Raw genomic sequence first — 17,645 nt, forward strand, 5'->3', positions numbered from 1 at the left:
CGTATTCCCTCGCAAAGTCCCACTGTTCCTCCTCCTCAAAGCAAGCCAATTCATTCCCTAGCTCAAAAACTAAAATCTGTTGCGGACAGGTCACTCACAAGGTTAGCCCCGGTTGATTTTTCGTCTACATGAAAGCCTCGTGTCACTATCTCGGATTTCGTTTTCCATGAAGGTGCTGAAATTCATAAGGATTTCATTTTTGGTCGTTTCAAAGGAAGACTGCCAACCTACAAGCATATTCAAAGTGTTCTTAGTCATATTTGGGGTAAAGGGCAAAGATTTGAAATCCATCTAAATCATGCCAATAACTCAATGCTAGTCAGGTTGCCAAATGAATACCTGAGAACAAGGATCCTTGAAAAGAAAATGTGGTACATTAGGGAATGTATATTTTTGGTGGCTCAATGGGATGCCTCGGGTGGAGCAAGCACTGATCTTGATGCGATCCCCATCTGGGCACATCATAAAGGAATGCCTTTTGATCTGATGTATCACAAAGGAATCAGCCTGGTTGCTGGACTAGTTGGTGAACCTAAAGAGATGGACGAGTTTACAAAGAATTTGGTTAGCCTCTCTGTTGCCCATGTTAAAGTTGAAAGAAATCTCAATGAACCCTTACCTTCCTCAATGGAAGTGGAAAGGAAGAGTGGTGAAGTCATCACTATTGAGGTTGAGTATATGTGGGTCCCGCCTACGTGTTCCAACTGCAAGGAGATAGGCCATGTAATCAGATTATGTCCGTCTGTAACCCTTTCCTGGACCCAAACGAAAAAAATCATCAGTTAAGGAATCTGTAAAAAGCACTGCTGATAGACTAGTTTTCACCAAGGATATCAATTCCCTATGCAGTTGTAGTACAAAGGATTATCAATCCAAATGGTTGTGTATTGCTAGCAGATAGGATGCAATCAGAATGAGGCAAGTCAAGCCAAGCAATAGGGGGTTTGGTTCTAACAATCCTAATATAAACAGAGTAAAAGAATATAGACAAGTAAACCACACGACCTAAGCACTCGATGCAAGCAATCGAGTACAGGATCGAGTGGGGTGATCGAGTATGCAAGTGAACTATGAACAGCTCGAGGTATTACTCGATGCAAGTTATCGTGTACCTGATCGGGTAAGTGGTCGAGTAAGTAAGGAAAATGCAAGAAATGAAATACGAAAGTTCCTAAGGATGGGGGTAATCGAATCCTAAGTGTTCTAGACCAATACGGATGCCTTACATGCCTCAAGAAATTATTTCCTAGACAATGAACCTCTAAAACCTTGTCACCACACTGTCGCACTAGTAACAATCAACCTTGAACATACTACCACACTGTCGCACTAGCAATATGAACAAGCAAGCATTAAGAACAATTCATTTTTGTCAGTACACTTAGACTTATCTGATTTTGTCACTCAAAGTTAAGTATACCTCTAGCATTGACCTAATCAAGCATTTTATCTACTCCTTTCGGCCTGTAGCATTGTAAACTCCCTAGATCTAGTCTCAACCTGTCGGTCTGTTGACCGCATTAAGAACATCAACCTAGAAGGAAATTTATCTATCATAACAATCAACTAAAGCATCCTAACCGATCAAGAACACCTAATCATCTATCCCATCCCTAGAAACTTTGCTACACTACTCGGACATAGAAACGAATGATAAAGCCATGGAAATAAACGAAAATGACATTATTTAAAAGATAGAGTAGAGTAGAAAAGAGTAGGGATAAAAGATCTATAAAAAACTACAAATTAAAAGTACAAAAACAAGAAAAAATGTTGAGTCGCTCAGTTCTCTCACAGAAGCTCTCGCTCTCTGGTTTGAGGGTCTGCGGCGAGCTCGTTTGCGAGCTAGGAAAAGAGGGGGTTTATATATGGAAACCCATTTGACCTAGCTTCCCAGACCTGCCCGATGGTCTACTCGATGGGGTACACGAGGCTTGAGTCGGGTAACTCCTCGGGTGGATCTTCAGGTTGCTCTTCGCGCTCTTGGATCCTCTTCGATCGTGTTGGGGTTCGGACTTGTTCTTGTAGCTTGATGGCTCCTTCGGGTACATGCTCGAGTTTTCCTTGTTTTCCCCATTTTTGGCTCTTTAGCACCTGTTTTCATCCAATATATGCAAATGCAGAAATGCAACACCCTAAATGCTCTAAAACTTGATTCCTACAGTAAATGGTCTAAAAATGCTAAGTTAGAGGTATGAACAATGCAAAATATGGACAAAAAATGATGCTAAAAACATGTAAATCAGAGTGTTATCAGACCCCCAAACTTAAATCTTGCTAGTCCTCTAGCAAGTAAGTAAGAAGGTACGGTTTGAAAGTGGGGACTCATAACCTTAAGATGCTCACCGAAGGATGCAAGCTATAGTCCTTAAAGATAGTTTAATGGTGCTAAGATCAATCAACATACTTATAAATATTTTTCTATGCTTATTGCCATGCATCGATCTAGCTCAACCTCCAACTAAAGATAAGGAACATCTCTTTCACATTCAATTAAGTGTTTGGCGAATTCTTGCAAATGGAAGGTGAATCAAGCTCAATCGGTTTCAAGGGTAAAGCTTTTTGATAAGGTGGTTTCTCTCAAAAAATGGAATGCTAGACAGTCGTGAAAACTATCTAAGACTGAGAACAATTTGGGCATACAAAGCTTAACTCTTGATGATCTACCCTTTTCTCATACATTCATAATATATTTTTTATTTAAACCTCCTAGAATTTAACTACCCACACCCTTGATTTTAACTCTTTTTTTTTTCTTCTTTTTTTTTTTACTCCCTAAGGTTTAGACTTTTAGACTTTAAAATTCTAGCTCTTAATCTCTCTTTTTTTTTTTTTTTTTCTTTCTTTGCTAAACTCCTAATATACATATATTCCTTTTCTTTCTTTCTAGGAGACTATAGCAAGAACTTTTTTTTTTTTTTTACTTAGAGACTTAGAGCTAATTAATTCTAACCTTAGGGACTTTTCTCTTTTTTTTTTTTATATTCCACAACCCATCCCCAAGTAAACATTCTAACCACCTATCCTTCAAAACCGAATCTATTAGCTAGTTCAAATCTAACTTAGCTAAATCAAGAGGCAGTTCTTTGTCGTTCTCAATACTCTCAAGGTTTCACAACCTATAGCACAATGAAAAAGGCCTCACTCAACAATTCACATCAAGGTTGAAAGAAATGTTTGGGTTCATGGGTAGGATAAATGAATCGGGTTAAACGAAAAGATTGGTAAAATGAGGAGTGCTAACCCGAGTTTAGAGTTACCATGAGCAAGTATTCAAGTTCCATAAGCAAGACAATTAAAGTTCAAATTAAATCCAATAATATAGAGATGTTCTAATGTTCAAGCAAGTGGAGGAAGCATTTAATCGACACAAAGAGTCTAAGCAAAGATTTTTCATTTTTTTTTCCAAAGATTGATCTAGCAACAATGAATTGTGACTAAGGGCTATAGCTTCAATCCTAAGGTTTGATTTTTAAACAAGGTGGTTTCAATTGTTGTCCCCTAAGATGCATATGCAACAATCCTATATGAAACAAACATGCAAGTGCAACTACATGAACACTCTTCTATTTTTTTATTTTTTTTTTTGAAATTTTTCAAATTTTTTTTGGGTTTTTTAGTGCACATAAATGCAGACTCAAATGAATAAAACTAGCATGCAAAAATTTGAAATAATAAAAATAAGAAAATAAAACACAATGTTAAATACATTCTAGGATCCTCCCCCAAACTTAAATTACACAGTCCTTGTGTAAATAAAAGTTGGAAAAGAATCCAAGAATCACACAAAATGAATTAAACTAAATGCAATGTTATTTACAAAGTTTGGATGAATGTGGTACCTCATGGGTTGGTGAAGAAGGAGGTTGCAGCAGCCTCCATGCTTGCCAACGTATAGCCAGGGTCATCTCCGGCTTCAGCAGGTGCCGGTATTTGCTCGTCAGAGAGCTCAGTAATGTGCATGGACGACTTACTCAGACCAGCATCCGAGGTGTTGATCGAGGATGGGATCGCGTAGCTCATCGGGTAGGGCATAAGAACTGGAGAGAGAGAACACTAAAAACATGGAAATCAAATTTACAGACCTGCCGTTGGGATTTCCTCCCAAGTGAGCTTGTTTATAGTCGCTAAGCTTGACTTTCAATTTATCTCAGACTGGCGCGGGATCGTCGAGACGCAGAGGTGGTTCCTCCTATGTGCTCTCATTTGCCATGTACCTCTTCACTCTCTGCCCGTTCACAGTAAAATCCATCGCATTGCTATCAAGAAGAGTGACTGCTCCATAGGGCAGAATGTCCTTAATTTCGAATGGTCCTGACCATCTTGACTTGAGCTTCCGAGGGAATAGTCGAAGTCTTGAGTTGAACAAAAGGACTTTGTCTCCAGCTTTTAAGTCCTTGTGTCGGATTTTCTTGTCATGAAAAGCTTTGGTTCTTTCCTTGTAGATTATCGAATTATCATAGGCCTCTAGCCGTATCTCATCAAGTTCGTGGAGATCCATTACTCTCTTTTCCTGGGCGGTCTTGATATCTAAGTTGAGCAGCTTGGTTGCCCACATTGCTTTGTATTCTACCTCGACCGGAAGGTGGCAGTTTTTCCCGTAAAGAAGCTGAAAGGGTGTTCGCCCAATCGGTGTTTTGTAGGCGGTCTTATAAGCCCAAAGTGCATCATCTAGCTTGAATGCCCAGTCCTTTTTCGTGATTCCTACAATTCTGGCTAGTATCGCTTTAATCTGTTTGTTGCTCACTTCTACTTATCCGATGGTTTGTGGCTGATAAGTTGTTGCGACCTTATGCTTGACTCCGTGCTTCTTCAGCAAGCCATCGAAAACTCTGTTAATGAAGTGGGTTCCTCCATCACTGATCACTACCCTTGGGATTCCAAATCTGGGGAAGATAATGCTTTTGAACATTTTTATTACGACCTTGTGATCATTTGTCGGACTGGCGGTTGCTTCCACCCATTTGGACACATAGTCGACTGCCACTAGGATGTACATGTTCCCATCCGAAGGTTGGTTGAAAGGTCCCATGAAATCTATTCCCCAGACATCAAAGATTTCGACTTCTAAGATTGGCTCCTGAGGCATTTCGTTCCGTCGACCTATGTTGCCCATTTTCTGGCACGATTCGCATTTTACTATGAAGAGCTGTGCGTCCTTGAACATCGTTGGCCACCAAAGACCAGCTTGGAGTATTTTTTGGACTGCTTTGAAGGTTGTGAAATGTCCTCCATAGGCGGACCTATGACAGTGCTCCAATACCCCTTGGACTTCCTCTTCTGCTATACATCTTCGGAACACGCCATCTGTACCTTTCTTGTAGAGATAAGGTTCGTCCCAGTAGTAGCTATTTATATCTTTGAAGAACTTTTTCCTTCTGTGGGCGTCATAGTCTTTGGGGATTTCTCCACACACCATGTAGTTCACGAAGTCTGAGTACCAAGGGAGTTTAGCTGACTCGATTGCCATCAACTCGATCGACCCGGTTGACTCAGGGATCGAGTGGGCTATCGTGTGCCCAATCGTGTGGCTCATTTCTTCCAAGAAGGCGATGTGCATCAGTCTCTCCTCGGGCATCGAATTGTCGATTGGGAGTGGGTCTTCGATTCTCATTCTGGACAAATGGTCTGCTACTCCGTTCTCAATCCCCTTTTTATCCAGGATTTCTATGTTGAACTCTTGCAGAAGAAGGATCCACCTGAGGCGCCTAGGTTTGGTGTCTGTTTTCGAATAAATGTACCGTAGGGCGGCATGATCTGTGTAGACAATCACCTTAGAACCAACCAAGTAGCTTATGAACTTTTCGAACGCGAAAACCACAGCAAGGAGTTCCTTTTCAGTTGTGGCATACCTCGTTTGGGCATCGTCCATGGTCCTGCTAGTGTAGTAGATCACATGGAGTTTTTTATCTATCCTCTGACCCAGTACTGCTTTTACAGCGTAATCTGAAGCATCACACATAATCTCGAAGGGATGGTCCCAGTCAGGAGCTTGAACTATTGGTGCGCTCACCAAGGCCTCCTTTATCTTGTTGAAGGCATCTAAACAGTCTTTGTCGACAACGAACTCCACTTCCTTGCAAAGTAGCCGCGTTAAAGGTCGTGCGATCTTAGAGAAGTCTTTAACAAATCGCCTGTAAAACCCCGCGTGCCCTAAAAAGCTTCTGTCATCTCTTACTGACTTAGGGGGTTGCAGCTGGACCATTACTTCGATCTTGGCCTTGTCGACCTCTATCCCCTTTTCTGAGATCTTGTGTCCTAAAACTATCCCCTCCTGGACCATGAAGTGGCACTTTTCCCAGTTTAACACTAGATTGGTTTCCTCGCACCTTTTGAGCACCTTGCAGAGGTTTGACAGACATGATGAGAAAGAGTCTCCATATACCGAAAAATCGTCCATGAAAACCTCCACCATTTCTTCTATTAGGTCAGAGAAGATAGACGTCATGCATCTTTGGAAAGTTGCGGGAGCGTTGCATAAACCGAAAGGCATCCTTTTGTAGGCAAAAGTCCCATACGGACAGGTGAACGTTGTCTTCTCCTAGTCAGCAGGATGTATCGGCATTTGGAAAAATCCACTGTACCCGTCTAGGAAGCAGTAGTAAGGGTGGTTAGCCAGTCGCTCCAGCATCTGGTCTGTGAAAGGTAGGGGAAAATGATCCTTCCTTGAGGCTGCGTTGAGCTTCCTGTAGTCAATACACATTCGATGACCAGTTATTGTCCTTGTGGGTATTAGCTCATCTTTCTCGTTCTTGACGACGGTGATCCCTCCTTTCTTTGGAACGCAGTGCACTGGGGACACCCAAGTACTATCGGAGATAGGGTAGATAACTCCAGCATCGAGCAGCTTCAGAATCTCCTTTTTGAGCACTTCTTTCAGATTTTGATTTAGGCGACACTGAGGCTCTATACTAGAGTACGATTCATCTTCAAATTTTATCCGGTGGGTGCACAAATGAGGTGATATACCCTTGATATCATCTAAAGTATAGCCTATTGTTTTCCTATAATTTCTTAATTGGGTGCAGAGCAATTTCAACTCCTTTTCAGGCAAGCTAGAGTTAACGATTACTGGATAGGTCGAATTAGGTCCTAAGAAAACATACCTTAGCCCATCTGGAAGAGGTTTCAGCTCCACTTTAGGTGCCTTAGATTCCAGCCAATCATCCGTGATTTGGGGTTGCCGCTCGAGGTGATGCCCGATCACTCTACTTGATGGGGTGATCGAGTTGGTGTTCGGATAGGTTGGTGTCGAGAAACTGCAGGACATGACATAGGAGTTTACGACTAACTTGTCCTGACTTCTTTCGTTTAGTACCATTTCCTCTTTGTCAGCTTTCCTCACGTTCTCACTTAGCTCTGGTTCGATAACATCTAGATAAGTATCAAGCAACTCTTTGTAGAGCTCCGTTTCTTGACACATGAATCCCTCCTTACCATCATTTGTCAGTGCTGTTTGCAAGCAATGCCCTATCGCTATCTCTTCAAACGACTCATCACGCAATCTTTCTAACTCTTCTTTCTGGAAGTTTTGCCCAGCTATTGTAGGTTTTTTCATAGTCTCCCGGATGTCAAACTGCATAGTGAGGTCTTCCCCAAGCTTCAGATCGATCTTCCCATTCCTCACATCAATCATTGCTCCCGCGGTGGCTAAAAATGGTCGTCCTAAGATAAGCGGGTCCCTTGGCTCCACATCCATTTCCAACACCACGAAGTCGGTTGGTACGTCTACTGACCCTACTTTGACCGGCAGATCTTCCAAAACTCCTCTTGGCGACCTCGTAGTTCAATCAGCCAGAACCAGCTAGATGTCGGTAGGGGTGAATTTCTCAAATCCGAGACGTTTAGCTACAGTGAGTGGCATCAAGCTGACTGATGCTCCCAGATTGCAAAGACATCTTCCAAACTTCAACGGTCCAATCGAGCAAGGTAAGGTAAAAGATCCGGGGTCACTGAGCTTCTTAGGTGCGGTAGTCCTCGGGATTATCGCACTGCAATCATGACTGAGTGTAACCATCCCCTGTACTTGCTTGATCCGCTCCATAACTGCATCCTTCAGGAATTTTTGGTAAGGGGGAATCAAAGTGAAAGCGTCCATCAGGGGCATGCGAAGTTCGAGTTCTTGTATCTGTTTTTCGAACAATGCTTTGTACTTCTCCAGTAGTTCCTTGCGAAATCGTCCAGGGAATGGCAGAGGTGGCTTGTAAGGTGGGGGAATGAATCTCCTTTCTTTCTGCTTTTCGCTTCCCGGGTTGTTTGCAGGAGGCAAAGGTACTGGAGGGTCAACCCAATCACCTGTCCGAGTTGTGAGGTCGGGTAGAGGATCGGATTGAGCATCGGATGAGTGGCTCTGTTGTTCAGCAGGAGTGGTCTGTTCACCGAGATCCTCCCCATCTTGAACATTACTATCCTCGATGATGTCCGGTGGTGCTGTTCGAGGGGGTAATTGTCGGCCACTGCGTAAGGCGATCGCCTTTGCAGACGCCGTGTGACCGTATGATGTGGAAGCCGAGTTATCTGTAATCACCTGGATTGTGGATCCCAATGCGTCAAATCGTTTATGCAGTTCTTGGAAATTGGCTGATAGACGACAGGCGAGATTTTCAAAGCGTGCATTAATGTTAATCATGTCTGTCTTCTGAGTGTGTAGGACTGTGTGCATCAAGGATAGCAAATCCAGCGAAGGCGAACTCGATGGGGGTATCGGGTGCTTCATCGGGTTTGTGTAAGGCATGGTCAGGTTTAGCTTGAAGTTGTTGTACCCTCTGTTGTAACCTCCTTGGTTGTTGATGTAGTTAACATCCTCTAGCTGCATAGTCTCCCCATCTTGTTGTTGAAACTGCTCTTCCTTTGATATAGCATGTACATGCTTTTGCTGGTTGAGGAGCTGATTGAGCTTGTCATTGAGGGCTTTCATGTCCCTCTTGTACTTGGCATCTTCCTCTCCTGTAGACCGCACAGAGCGATCATATTCCTCATTGTAGTCGCCATCAGATTGAGCCAAGTTCTCAACTAGGTCCCAACCTTCATCAACATCCTTGTTGAGGAAGTTACCATTGCTTGCGGTGTCCAGCAACATCCGTATCTTGGGCACTACTCCTCGGTATAGTGTGCTCAGCAATGAAGCATTACTGAATCCGTGATGTGGACATCGAGTTGTGTACCCCTTGAAACGTTCCCAAGCTTCATTGAACGTTTCGTTGTTCTTCTGTACAAAGCTGGAAATTTCATTTCGCAGCCTTGCGGTTCTGGAGTTTGAGAAGAATTTGGCCAGGAATGCCTTCTTGCACGCTTCCCAAGTGGTTTATCTCAATGACAAATGAAGCATTACTGAATGATTTCTCCCAGATGTGTGCTTTATCTCCCAAAGAGAATGGGAAAAGCCTGAGCTTGAATCCATCTTCACTGACTCCAGATATCTTAGTTAGGCTACAGAGCCTATCAAATTCATCCAGATGATCCAATGGGTCCTCCATTGGCCGTCCATGAAACTTGTTGCTTTGTATCATCTGGATGAGACTACTCTTGATCTCAAAATTGTTGTTCTACACAGCTGGTGGCACAATGCCATTCCTCTGAGTGTGAGTAGTCGGAGCATCTCCTGCTCCTATGTTGGTCCTTGCTTGAGGAGCTGGTGGACCGTTATCATTATTCATCGTCTCCTCAATGGTTGCTAGTTCCGGTTGAACTTGTTGTTGTCTGAGTAGCCGAGGTCTGTCGATGTTGTCGATGAAAGGACTCAGGTTCTGGCTACCTCTGGATCGCGTTTGCATGCACATGCAAGTATCCGAGTGTGTACTCGAGGATCAACTCGATCCAGGTGATCGAGTGACGGGTCGGGTGGGTGCTCGGGTTGTACCTGAGAGTCAAAACAAACAAAGGCGAAGCAAACAAGTCAGTATCCGAAACAAATATAAACAAACGAACTTGATCTAGCAAGTCCTAAAATCCTAAACGTAGCAAAATAAAACAACCAAATGGCAACGGCGCCAAATTGATAGACTAGTTTTCACCAAGGGTATCAATTCCCTATGCAGTTGTAGTACAAAGGGTTATCAATCCAAATGGTTGTGTATTGCTAGCAGATAGGATGCAATCACAATCAAGCAAGTCAAGCCAAGCAATAGGGGGTTTGGTTCTAACAGTCCTAATATAAACAGAGTAAAAGAATATAGACAAGTAAACCACACGACCTAAGCACTCGATGCAAGCAATCGAGTACAGGATCGAGTATGCAAGTGAACTATGAACAGCTTGAGGTATTACTCGATGCAGGTTATCGTGTACCTGATCGGGTAAGTGGTCGAGTAAGTAAGGAAAATGCAAGAAATGAAATATGAAAGTTCCTAAGGATGGGGGTAATCGAATCCTAAGTGTTCTAGACCAATACAGATGCCTTACATGCCTCAAGCAATTATTTCCTAGACAATGAACCTCTAAAACCTTGTCACCACACTGTCGTACTAGTAACAATCAACCTTGAACATACTACCACACTGTCGCACTAGCAATATGAACAAGCAGGCATTAAGAACAATTCGTTTTTGTCATTACACTTAGACTTATCTGATTTTGTCACTCAAAGTTAAGTATACCTCTAGCATTGACCTAATCAAGCATTTTATCTACTCCTTTCGGCCTGTAGCATTGTAAACGCTGTTGACCGCATTAAGAACATCAACCTAGAAGGAAATTTATCTATCATAACAATCAACTAAAGCACCCTAACCGATCAAGAACACCTAATCATCTATCCCATCCCTAGAAACTTTGCTACACTACTCGGACATAGAAACGAATGATAAAGCCATGGAAATAAACGAAAATGAGATTATGTAAAAGATAGAGTAGAGTAGAAAAGAGTAGGGATAAAAGATCTATGAAAAACTACAAATTAAAAGTACAAAAACAAGAAAAAATGTTGAGTCGCTCAGTTCTCTCACAGAAGCTCTCGATCTCTGGTTTGAGGGTCTGCAGCGAGCTCGTTTGCGAGGTAGGGAAAGAGGGGGTTTATATATGGAAACCCATTTGATCTAGCTTCCCAGACCTGCCCGATGGTCTACTCGATGGGGTACACGAGGCTTGGGTCGGGTAACTCCTCGGGTGGATCTTCGGGTTGCTCTTCGCGCTCTTGGATCCTCTTCGATTGTGTTGGGATTCGGACTTGTTCTTGTAGCTCGATGGCTCCTACATGCTCGAGTTGTCCTTGTTTTTCTCCATTTTTGGCTCTTTAGCACCTGTTTCATCCAATATATGCAAATGCAGAAATGCAACACCCTAAATGCTCTAAAACTTGATTCCTACAGTAAATGGTCTAAAAATGCTAAGCTAGAGATATGAACAATGCAAAATATGGACAAAAAAGGATGCTAAAAACATGTAAATCAGAGTGTTGTCAACTGCAGTCAAAGCTACTGTAACAAAAGAAAAAGCTCCACCTGTAAGTGCGCCTGGATCCCCTCCAAAGAGTGCAACTTTAGTTGGCTGTTCGTCGGACTCCTTATCAGGTAGCCAGTCTGCCCCATTTTCTGAACACAGTTCCTCCTCCCATCAGCCTAAAAAAGCCACTAAAGTGTCCATCCCCTCTAACGACGATTCCACCTTGACCCCCACCCAAATAGCAACTTACAATCCTTTCGATGTATTAGCTAAGCCTCCTTTGCCACTCTCTTCTGTTCCATCTTCTCTCCCTGCACCTGATTCAACCCCAGTACCATCGTCCACTAAAAAAACTGACCCCCACTCTAAAAATTTTGTCACCTCTCCACCTACTGAAATGGTTTTAGACTCCCCACCTTCTATCTCTGAGAAGCATTTTCCTATTCAGGAGGATGCTTCTACTAGTTCCTAAACCTTTTTTTTTCTTTCCCATGTATATACAACCTGTCTGTTGGAATATTCGAGGTCTTAATGATCCGGATAAGCATCGGCCTTTTGTGTCTTGGCTAAATTTTCATAAGCCAATTTTTGGTGCTATTCTTGAAACCCATATAAGAGAACCTAACTTGAACCGTGTTATGAGTCTTACCTGTCCTGGTTGGCACTACGCCTCAAACCACAACTCTGATGACAGTGGTAGAATTGTTGTCATTTGGAAAGCACCGGCTGCAGTTACAGTCATTCACCAATCCAAAAACCTGCTCACCTGCAAAATCGCCATTCAGGGTGGTCATAGATGTTTCTTTACAGTTTTATATGCGCCTAACACTGGTGAAGAGCGAACTGACCTTTGGTGTGAACTCTTGGGGCTTCATCAGAGACTGATGCTTGACTCTAATCCTTGGATTTTGTGTGGTGACTTTGACCAAATTATTCACCCCACAGAGCACTCTAGTCCTGATGTCAATCGGTTAACTTCTCGTATGCTGGAGCTAAGGGACTGCATGTTACAACTGGAGTTATTTGATTTGCGCTTTCAAGGATCCATGTTCACCTGGTCCAACAAAAGTGTTTCTAATCCCATTGCAAAGAAGCTAGACAGAGTATTAGCAAACAATCATTGGCTTACTATTTACCCCAATAGTGTTGTCTCTTTCTTAGCCCCTGAGATCTCTGATCATTCTCCATGCCTTTTTAAACCTTTATGCCCCCCCCCCCCTTCCTTCAGCCGGTACAAAGCCTTTCAAATTCTTCAACTTTCTAACCAAACACCCTGATTTTCTCCACACGGTTGATACTACTTGGAACTTGGCCGGAATTCTGCATTCTCAGGAAACATGTTTGTCAACTTTGAGTGCTAAGCAGCAAACTTTAAAGAGTGACTTAAAAACACTTTCGCGTGAGAATTTCTCGGATATTCAAAAACGAGTGAGAGAGACTAACCTATTGCTTCAATCTGTGCAGGTCCAAGCTTTGGTGAATCCCACCCCTGCTATGTTCCAACAAGAACAAGACATTCTATCAAAATGGGATTTTTTCAGGAAAATAGAGGAAGCTTATTTCAGACAGAAATCCCGAATTAACTGGCTAAAAGAGGGAGATCTAAACACCGCCTACTTCCATCAGATTATGCAAATGCGGAATGCTTTTAATGCAATTAGATCCTTTACCTCTGTCTCAGGAGCTGTCATTGATGATCCTCTTGAGATGAGCACCTTAGCTGTCAATCACTTCCGGTCTTTGCTAAATCCAGCATTCCTGCAGCCACTTAGCGCTTCGATGAATTTGTTTCAGAGTATTTTGAGCTATCATTGTCCGCCTGAACTGAAACAATCAATGGTCAGAATACCAGGAGTGGAGGAAATAAAAACTGTGTTTTTTAAACTCAATGCTAACAAAGCTCCAGGACCGGATGACTTTACCTCAGCGTTTTACAAGGCTTCTTGAGGTATTATTTGTCCAGAGGTCACCTCGAGTATCCTCCAGTTCTTTCACACGGCTTTTCTCCCATCAGCGGTCAATGCCACTATTCTTGCTCTAGTTCCCAAAGCCTCATGCGCCTCAATGATCTTGGATTTTAGGCCCATATCCTGTCTAAACACCTTCTAAAGGGTAGTGTCAAAGTTACTTGTGGCGAGACTAAAGCCTGCTCTCCCTGATCTTGTGCAGCCAAACCAAACTGCAATTATTCAAAGATAGTTGTTAGTTGAAAACACTTTATTAGCTGCTGAATTAGTATGGGTATCACAAGGAGAATGGTGCAAAGCGAATTACTATCAAGGTGGATATTGCAAAATCTTTTGACACTGTTCATTGGGAGTTTATATTTAGCTGCCTTAGAGGTATTGAAGTCCCAGAATTATACCTTAGGTGGCTTAGAGCCTGTATTTGCACGCCTTCTTTCTCTGTTGGGTTTAATGGGACTGTACACGGGTATTTTAAAGGTGCCAGAGGCCTGCGGCAAGGTGATCCTTTATCCCCTTATCTTTTTGTCCTTGCCATGAATTGTCTTTCAGCCTGTTTGGACAAAGCAGCGGAAGAGGGTAAGATCAAATATCACCACAAATGTGAAAAACAAAAACTAACCCACATGTGCTTTGCTGATGACTTGTTGATCTTTACTGATGGATCCGCCTCTTCAGTGCAAAATGTTCTTCAGGTCTTAAGAGAGTTTGAAGCAGTCTCTGGTCTAGCTATTAGTTTGCCAAAGACTAGTTTCTTTACTTCAGGCCTCTCCCAATCTGAGATAGATCACATCCATACAATCTCTAGCATTAGTCACGGACAACTGCCAATTAGATATCTAGGATTACCTCTATGCACTAAGAAACTCACCTTATTAGTTTGTGCTCCGTTGCTACAAAAGGTAAAGAGTCGCTTTAATGCTTGGTCTACTAAGACTCTCTCCTTTGCTGGCCGGCTCCAAATGCTAAATTCGGTCATTGCTGGCATTTCTAACTTCTGGTGTTCTGGATTTGTCCTGCCACAGAAGTGCATTAGGATATTAAACTCACTGTCAAGTGCCTTCCTTTGGAAAGGCACCACAGAGGGTCACCACTCAGCAAGAGTCGCATGGACAATAGTCACAGCAGAGAATTGTGAAGGAGGGCTGGGAATTCGAGATTTGTTTACCTGGAACAAAGCCTGTATGGCGAAGCTCATCTGGCTTCTATTCTTTAGGTCAGGATCGGTTTGGGTCACTTGGTTTAGAGCAGCTGTCCTGTCGGATAACCTCAGCAAATTCTGGACTCTTAAGCCTAACAGTAAATATTCATGGTTAACAAACAAGCTTCTAAAGATCAGAGATTCAGTTTATCCATGGATAATGGTGAAAGTGGGAGATGGAACAAATTGTCAATTCTGGACAGATCATTGGAGTAAACTAGGAAGAATGGAAACTTATCTTTCAGGCGTCGGACTCTATCAAATAGGCATCCCTCGTGGAACTCGACTTGCTGACTTATGGAGACGTGGGGCTTGGAGGCTACCACCTGCAAGGTCAGATACACTGGTTAATGTGCATATTGAACTCTCAAGTATTACCCTACTGCAATAATCAGATTCTTACTGCTGGTGGATCGATAATCATCATAAAGATTCTCATACAACCGGAAACATTTGTTCTGCTTTTAAGGAGAAGTTACCGACTGTACCTTGGTATAGTATTGTGTCGATCTCTGGAGAAATCCCAAAGCATAAGTTCCTCACTTGGTTGTTTGTGTTAAATAGATGCCCTACTCGTGATAGAATGTTGAACTGGGGCTTGCAGGTCGATTCATGTTGCCTACTATGTGCCACCGAACCGGAGAGTCGGGACCATCTTTTCTTTGACTGCTCGTTTAGCTGGTTGGTGTGGCGTAATGTCGCGGGATGGTGTTTATTCACCCCCTCCAGATCGTGGTATGTGATGCTTTAGAGTCTCTTATCATTCAGGGGGCCTCGGGTCTTAAAGAAATTCCTCCTTCTGGCCTGGCAAGCTACAATCTACACGCTATGGACGGAGAGAAACCATCGGCTTCATCGAAACAACTACAAATCCTCTGATCTCCTACTTCACCATATTGACAACATCGTCTGGAACAGAGCCTCAAGCTTTCGTGATACGAACCTGTCGCTCTCTCTTGATCTTCTCCATCATTGGTTCGCTAACTCTGCGCGGATGATATCTTAATCGCCAAAAACCTAATTCTGATGTGATCTGAGAAATCAAACTTTTCACCGATCAGACATGGGGTGGTAATAACTGAAGTTGGTTTGGGGTGGTTTGCGAGCTCAACCGTTTTCTTGGTTCAATTACAACTACTGGTTTAAGTTGTGGTTCTCTTCTAACTAGGTTTTACTTTTTTTTTTACTATCTCTACCCAGCTGGGCTTCTGTATCTTTTCAATTTAATTGGGCTGTGACCCTGTAAAATCTTGTTTGTTTTTCTTAAGTTTAATTAAATGCCTTTTTAACAAAAAAAAAAGATATATATATATATATATATATATATATATATATATATATATATAGTATGCATACATTTTCAATGGTAAATATGCCAATGGTGGGTTTACAGATGAAATAATTAAACATAAATATTTACAAACTTTTCTTGTGAGAAGAAAAAGAAAGATTTATATATATATATATATATATATATATATATATATATATAGTATATATGCATTGTCAATGCAGCATTGCTGTACGTACGTTAGACATTTACGTATATATGCCAATGTGCATATAGATATGCATGAACATGTTTAAATGGGTCCAAGGTTTCGAAAGTGCATGTTTTTACTTTACTTGCTGCCTAATAAAAATATCAAGGGAAAAAGATCCGCATGCAAGTTGACAATCCATCCACAATTCTCTTTCAAGTTGTCATGTCTCCTCCAACTCCATCAAAATATTCCCATAATCCCATTCCATGTATTGTCGCACAATTCAAATACTGCTTTAACATGTGCTTAGCTTAAAAGTAAAACTGAACTTAACTTGATCAATTAAACTTGTCGTAATCTAGTTTTTTCATGATTTTCTTAAACAACATATATCATGCGGGTTTGAATGGAAGTGATAATGCTTATGCATCTATAACATTTGTTATTTGTATTGTAGTAGAAAATGACTATGTATGCATCTAAATGATGTATATGTGGCTATATTAATATATGATTAATCTTTAATTGAATATGTATATTAATTAGGGTAATTATCAGTTCAGCATATAAAATAATACCTTACGAGGGTTAAAATCAAATCTTGAGCAAAGAGAAAAAAGAGTTAAAAACAAGTAGCCGATGTTTAAAATGGGATCAGCATGACGATGATGTAGACCGTAACGGGGTTGTTGACAAGTAAATTTCGAAGTATTCAGAAGTTAAGAAAATTATATTAAAGCGAAAATTCTCAATTTTCGGATATTACAACGCATAATGGATGAATGAAAATATTACTTCAAAATATGTGTAATGAAAAATGACATAATCCAAGAATAATATTAATATCGAATCCATATTTAGCTTTTGTTCCCACTATTGTAATTATTAAGTCATTTCTGTCCATTCCTATGGTTTAATATATAGTTTATCCATTTAAAGATAGTCATAGTACAGGAGATCTAGGCTAATTATATAAATATGTACACATTAATCTAAATATTTAGGGAGTTGACCAATGATTAACCAAAAACGAAATATTCCCATCCAACTATGGGAAAAAAAAAAAAGAATCTCTGTGGATTTTTGTTGTGGAATATTAAAAAGACAAATATAAATTTTACTGTTAGGGGGTAAAATCATTATCCAAATAGCACCTTTATTATCTTTTAACAAAAAAAAAAAAAAATAGCACCTTTAAAAATTCACATATACCCCTGATTTAGCGTAATAACAAATGGCCATGTGAAATTCATGGGCCCGAATAAAACACACAGATTGGCCCGCTTTATATTCCATAATCCAAATAATCAAATAATTATGTTTTTTCTTGTCTATCCCCAAATAATGTACTCCCTCTGTGTATCAGAAATTCAGAATACTTGATGTTTTAAGATTTTCACTATGATTAAGAATATAATTAATGTCATCCAAACACTACAAATGATTAACCCAAAACAATAAATGATGTATATAACCGTGTACTTTTTTTATGCTTAGAACAAATTGATTGATTTAATAGTTTATTTATAGTAAAAACAAAATCATTAAATAATTAGTTGATTTTGAAAATAAGAATGCATTAAATACTTTAAAAAATCAAATATTCTGATACAAGAA

At 41.1% G+C, this 17,645-nt stretch overlaps 3 protein-coding genes and 1 non-coding gene across 4 annotated transcripts; all 4 read left to right on the forward strand.

Annotated features, from left to right (window-relative positions):
* Nucleotides 1–366: 366 nt before the first annotated feature.
* LOC147918917 (uncharacterized) lies at nt 367–786 on the forward strand. The gene has a single exon (XM_087503780.1). The coding sequence runs from the start codon at nt 367–369 to the stop codon at nt 784–786; it is 420 nt and encodes a 139-aa protein (XP_087359906.1).
* Nucleotides 787–9,134: 8,348 nt separating this feature from the next.
* LOC147918918 (small nucleolar RNA R71) lies at nt 9,135–9,241 on the forward strand. The gene has a single exon (XR_015594236.1). It is a non-coding gene; the product is annotated as a small nucleolar RNA R71 (small nucleolar RNA).
* A 2,629-nt stretch (nt 9,242–11,870) lies between these two features.
* LOC147918919 (uncharacterized) lies at nt 11,871–13,326 on the forward strand. Its single transcript, XM_087503782.1, has 2 exons — nt 11,871–12,482; nt 12,712–13,326. Exons 1-2 carry the CDS (start codon nt 11,871–11,873, stop codon nt 13,324–13,326), a joined length of 1,227 nt encoding a protein of 408 aa, XP_087359908.1.
* A 643-nt stretch (nt 13,327–13,969) lies between these two features.
* On the forward strand, nt 13,970–15,423 carry LOC147918920 (uncharacterized). Its single transcript, XM_087503783.1, has 4 exons — nt 13,970–14,890; nt 14,940–15,028; nt 15,149–15,236; nt 15,313–15,423. The coding sequence occupies exons 1-4, from the start codon at nt 13,970–13,972 to the stop codon at nt 15,421–15,423; spliced, it is 1,209 nt and encodes a 402-aa protein (XP_087359909.1).
* Nucleotides 15,424–17,645: the final 2,222 nt, after the last annotated feature.

Source organism: Camelina sativa, chromosome 20 (assembly GCF_030686135.1).
Source record: "Camelina sativa cultivar CO46 ecotype springtype chromosome 20, ASM3068613v1".
NCBI classification, from domain to species: domain Eukaryota; kingdom Viridiplantae; phylum Streptophyta; class Magnoliopsida; order Brassicales; family Brassicaceae; genus Camelina; species Camelina sativa.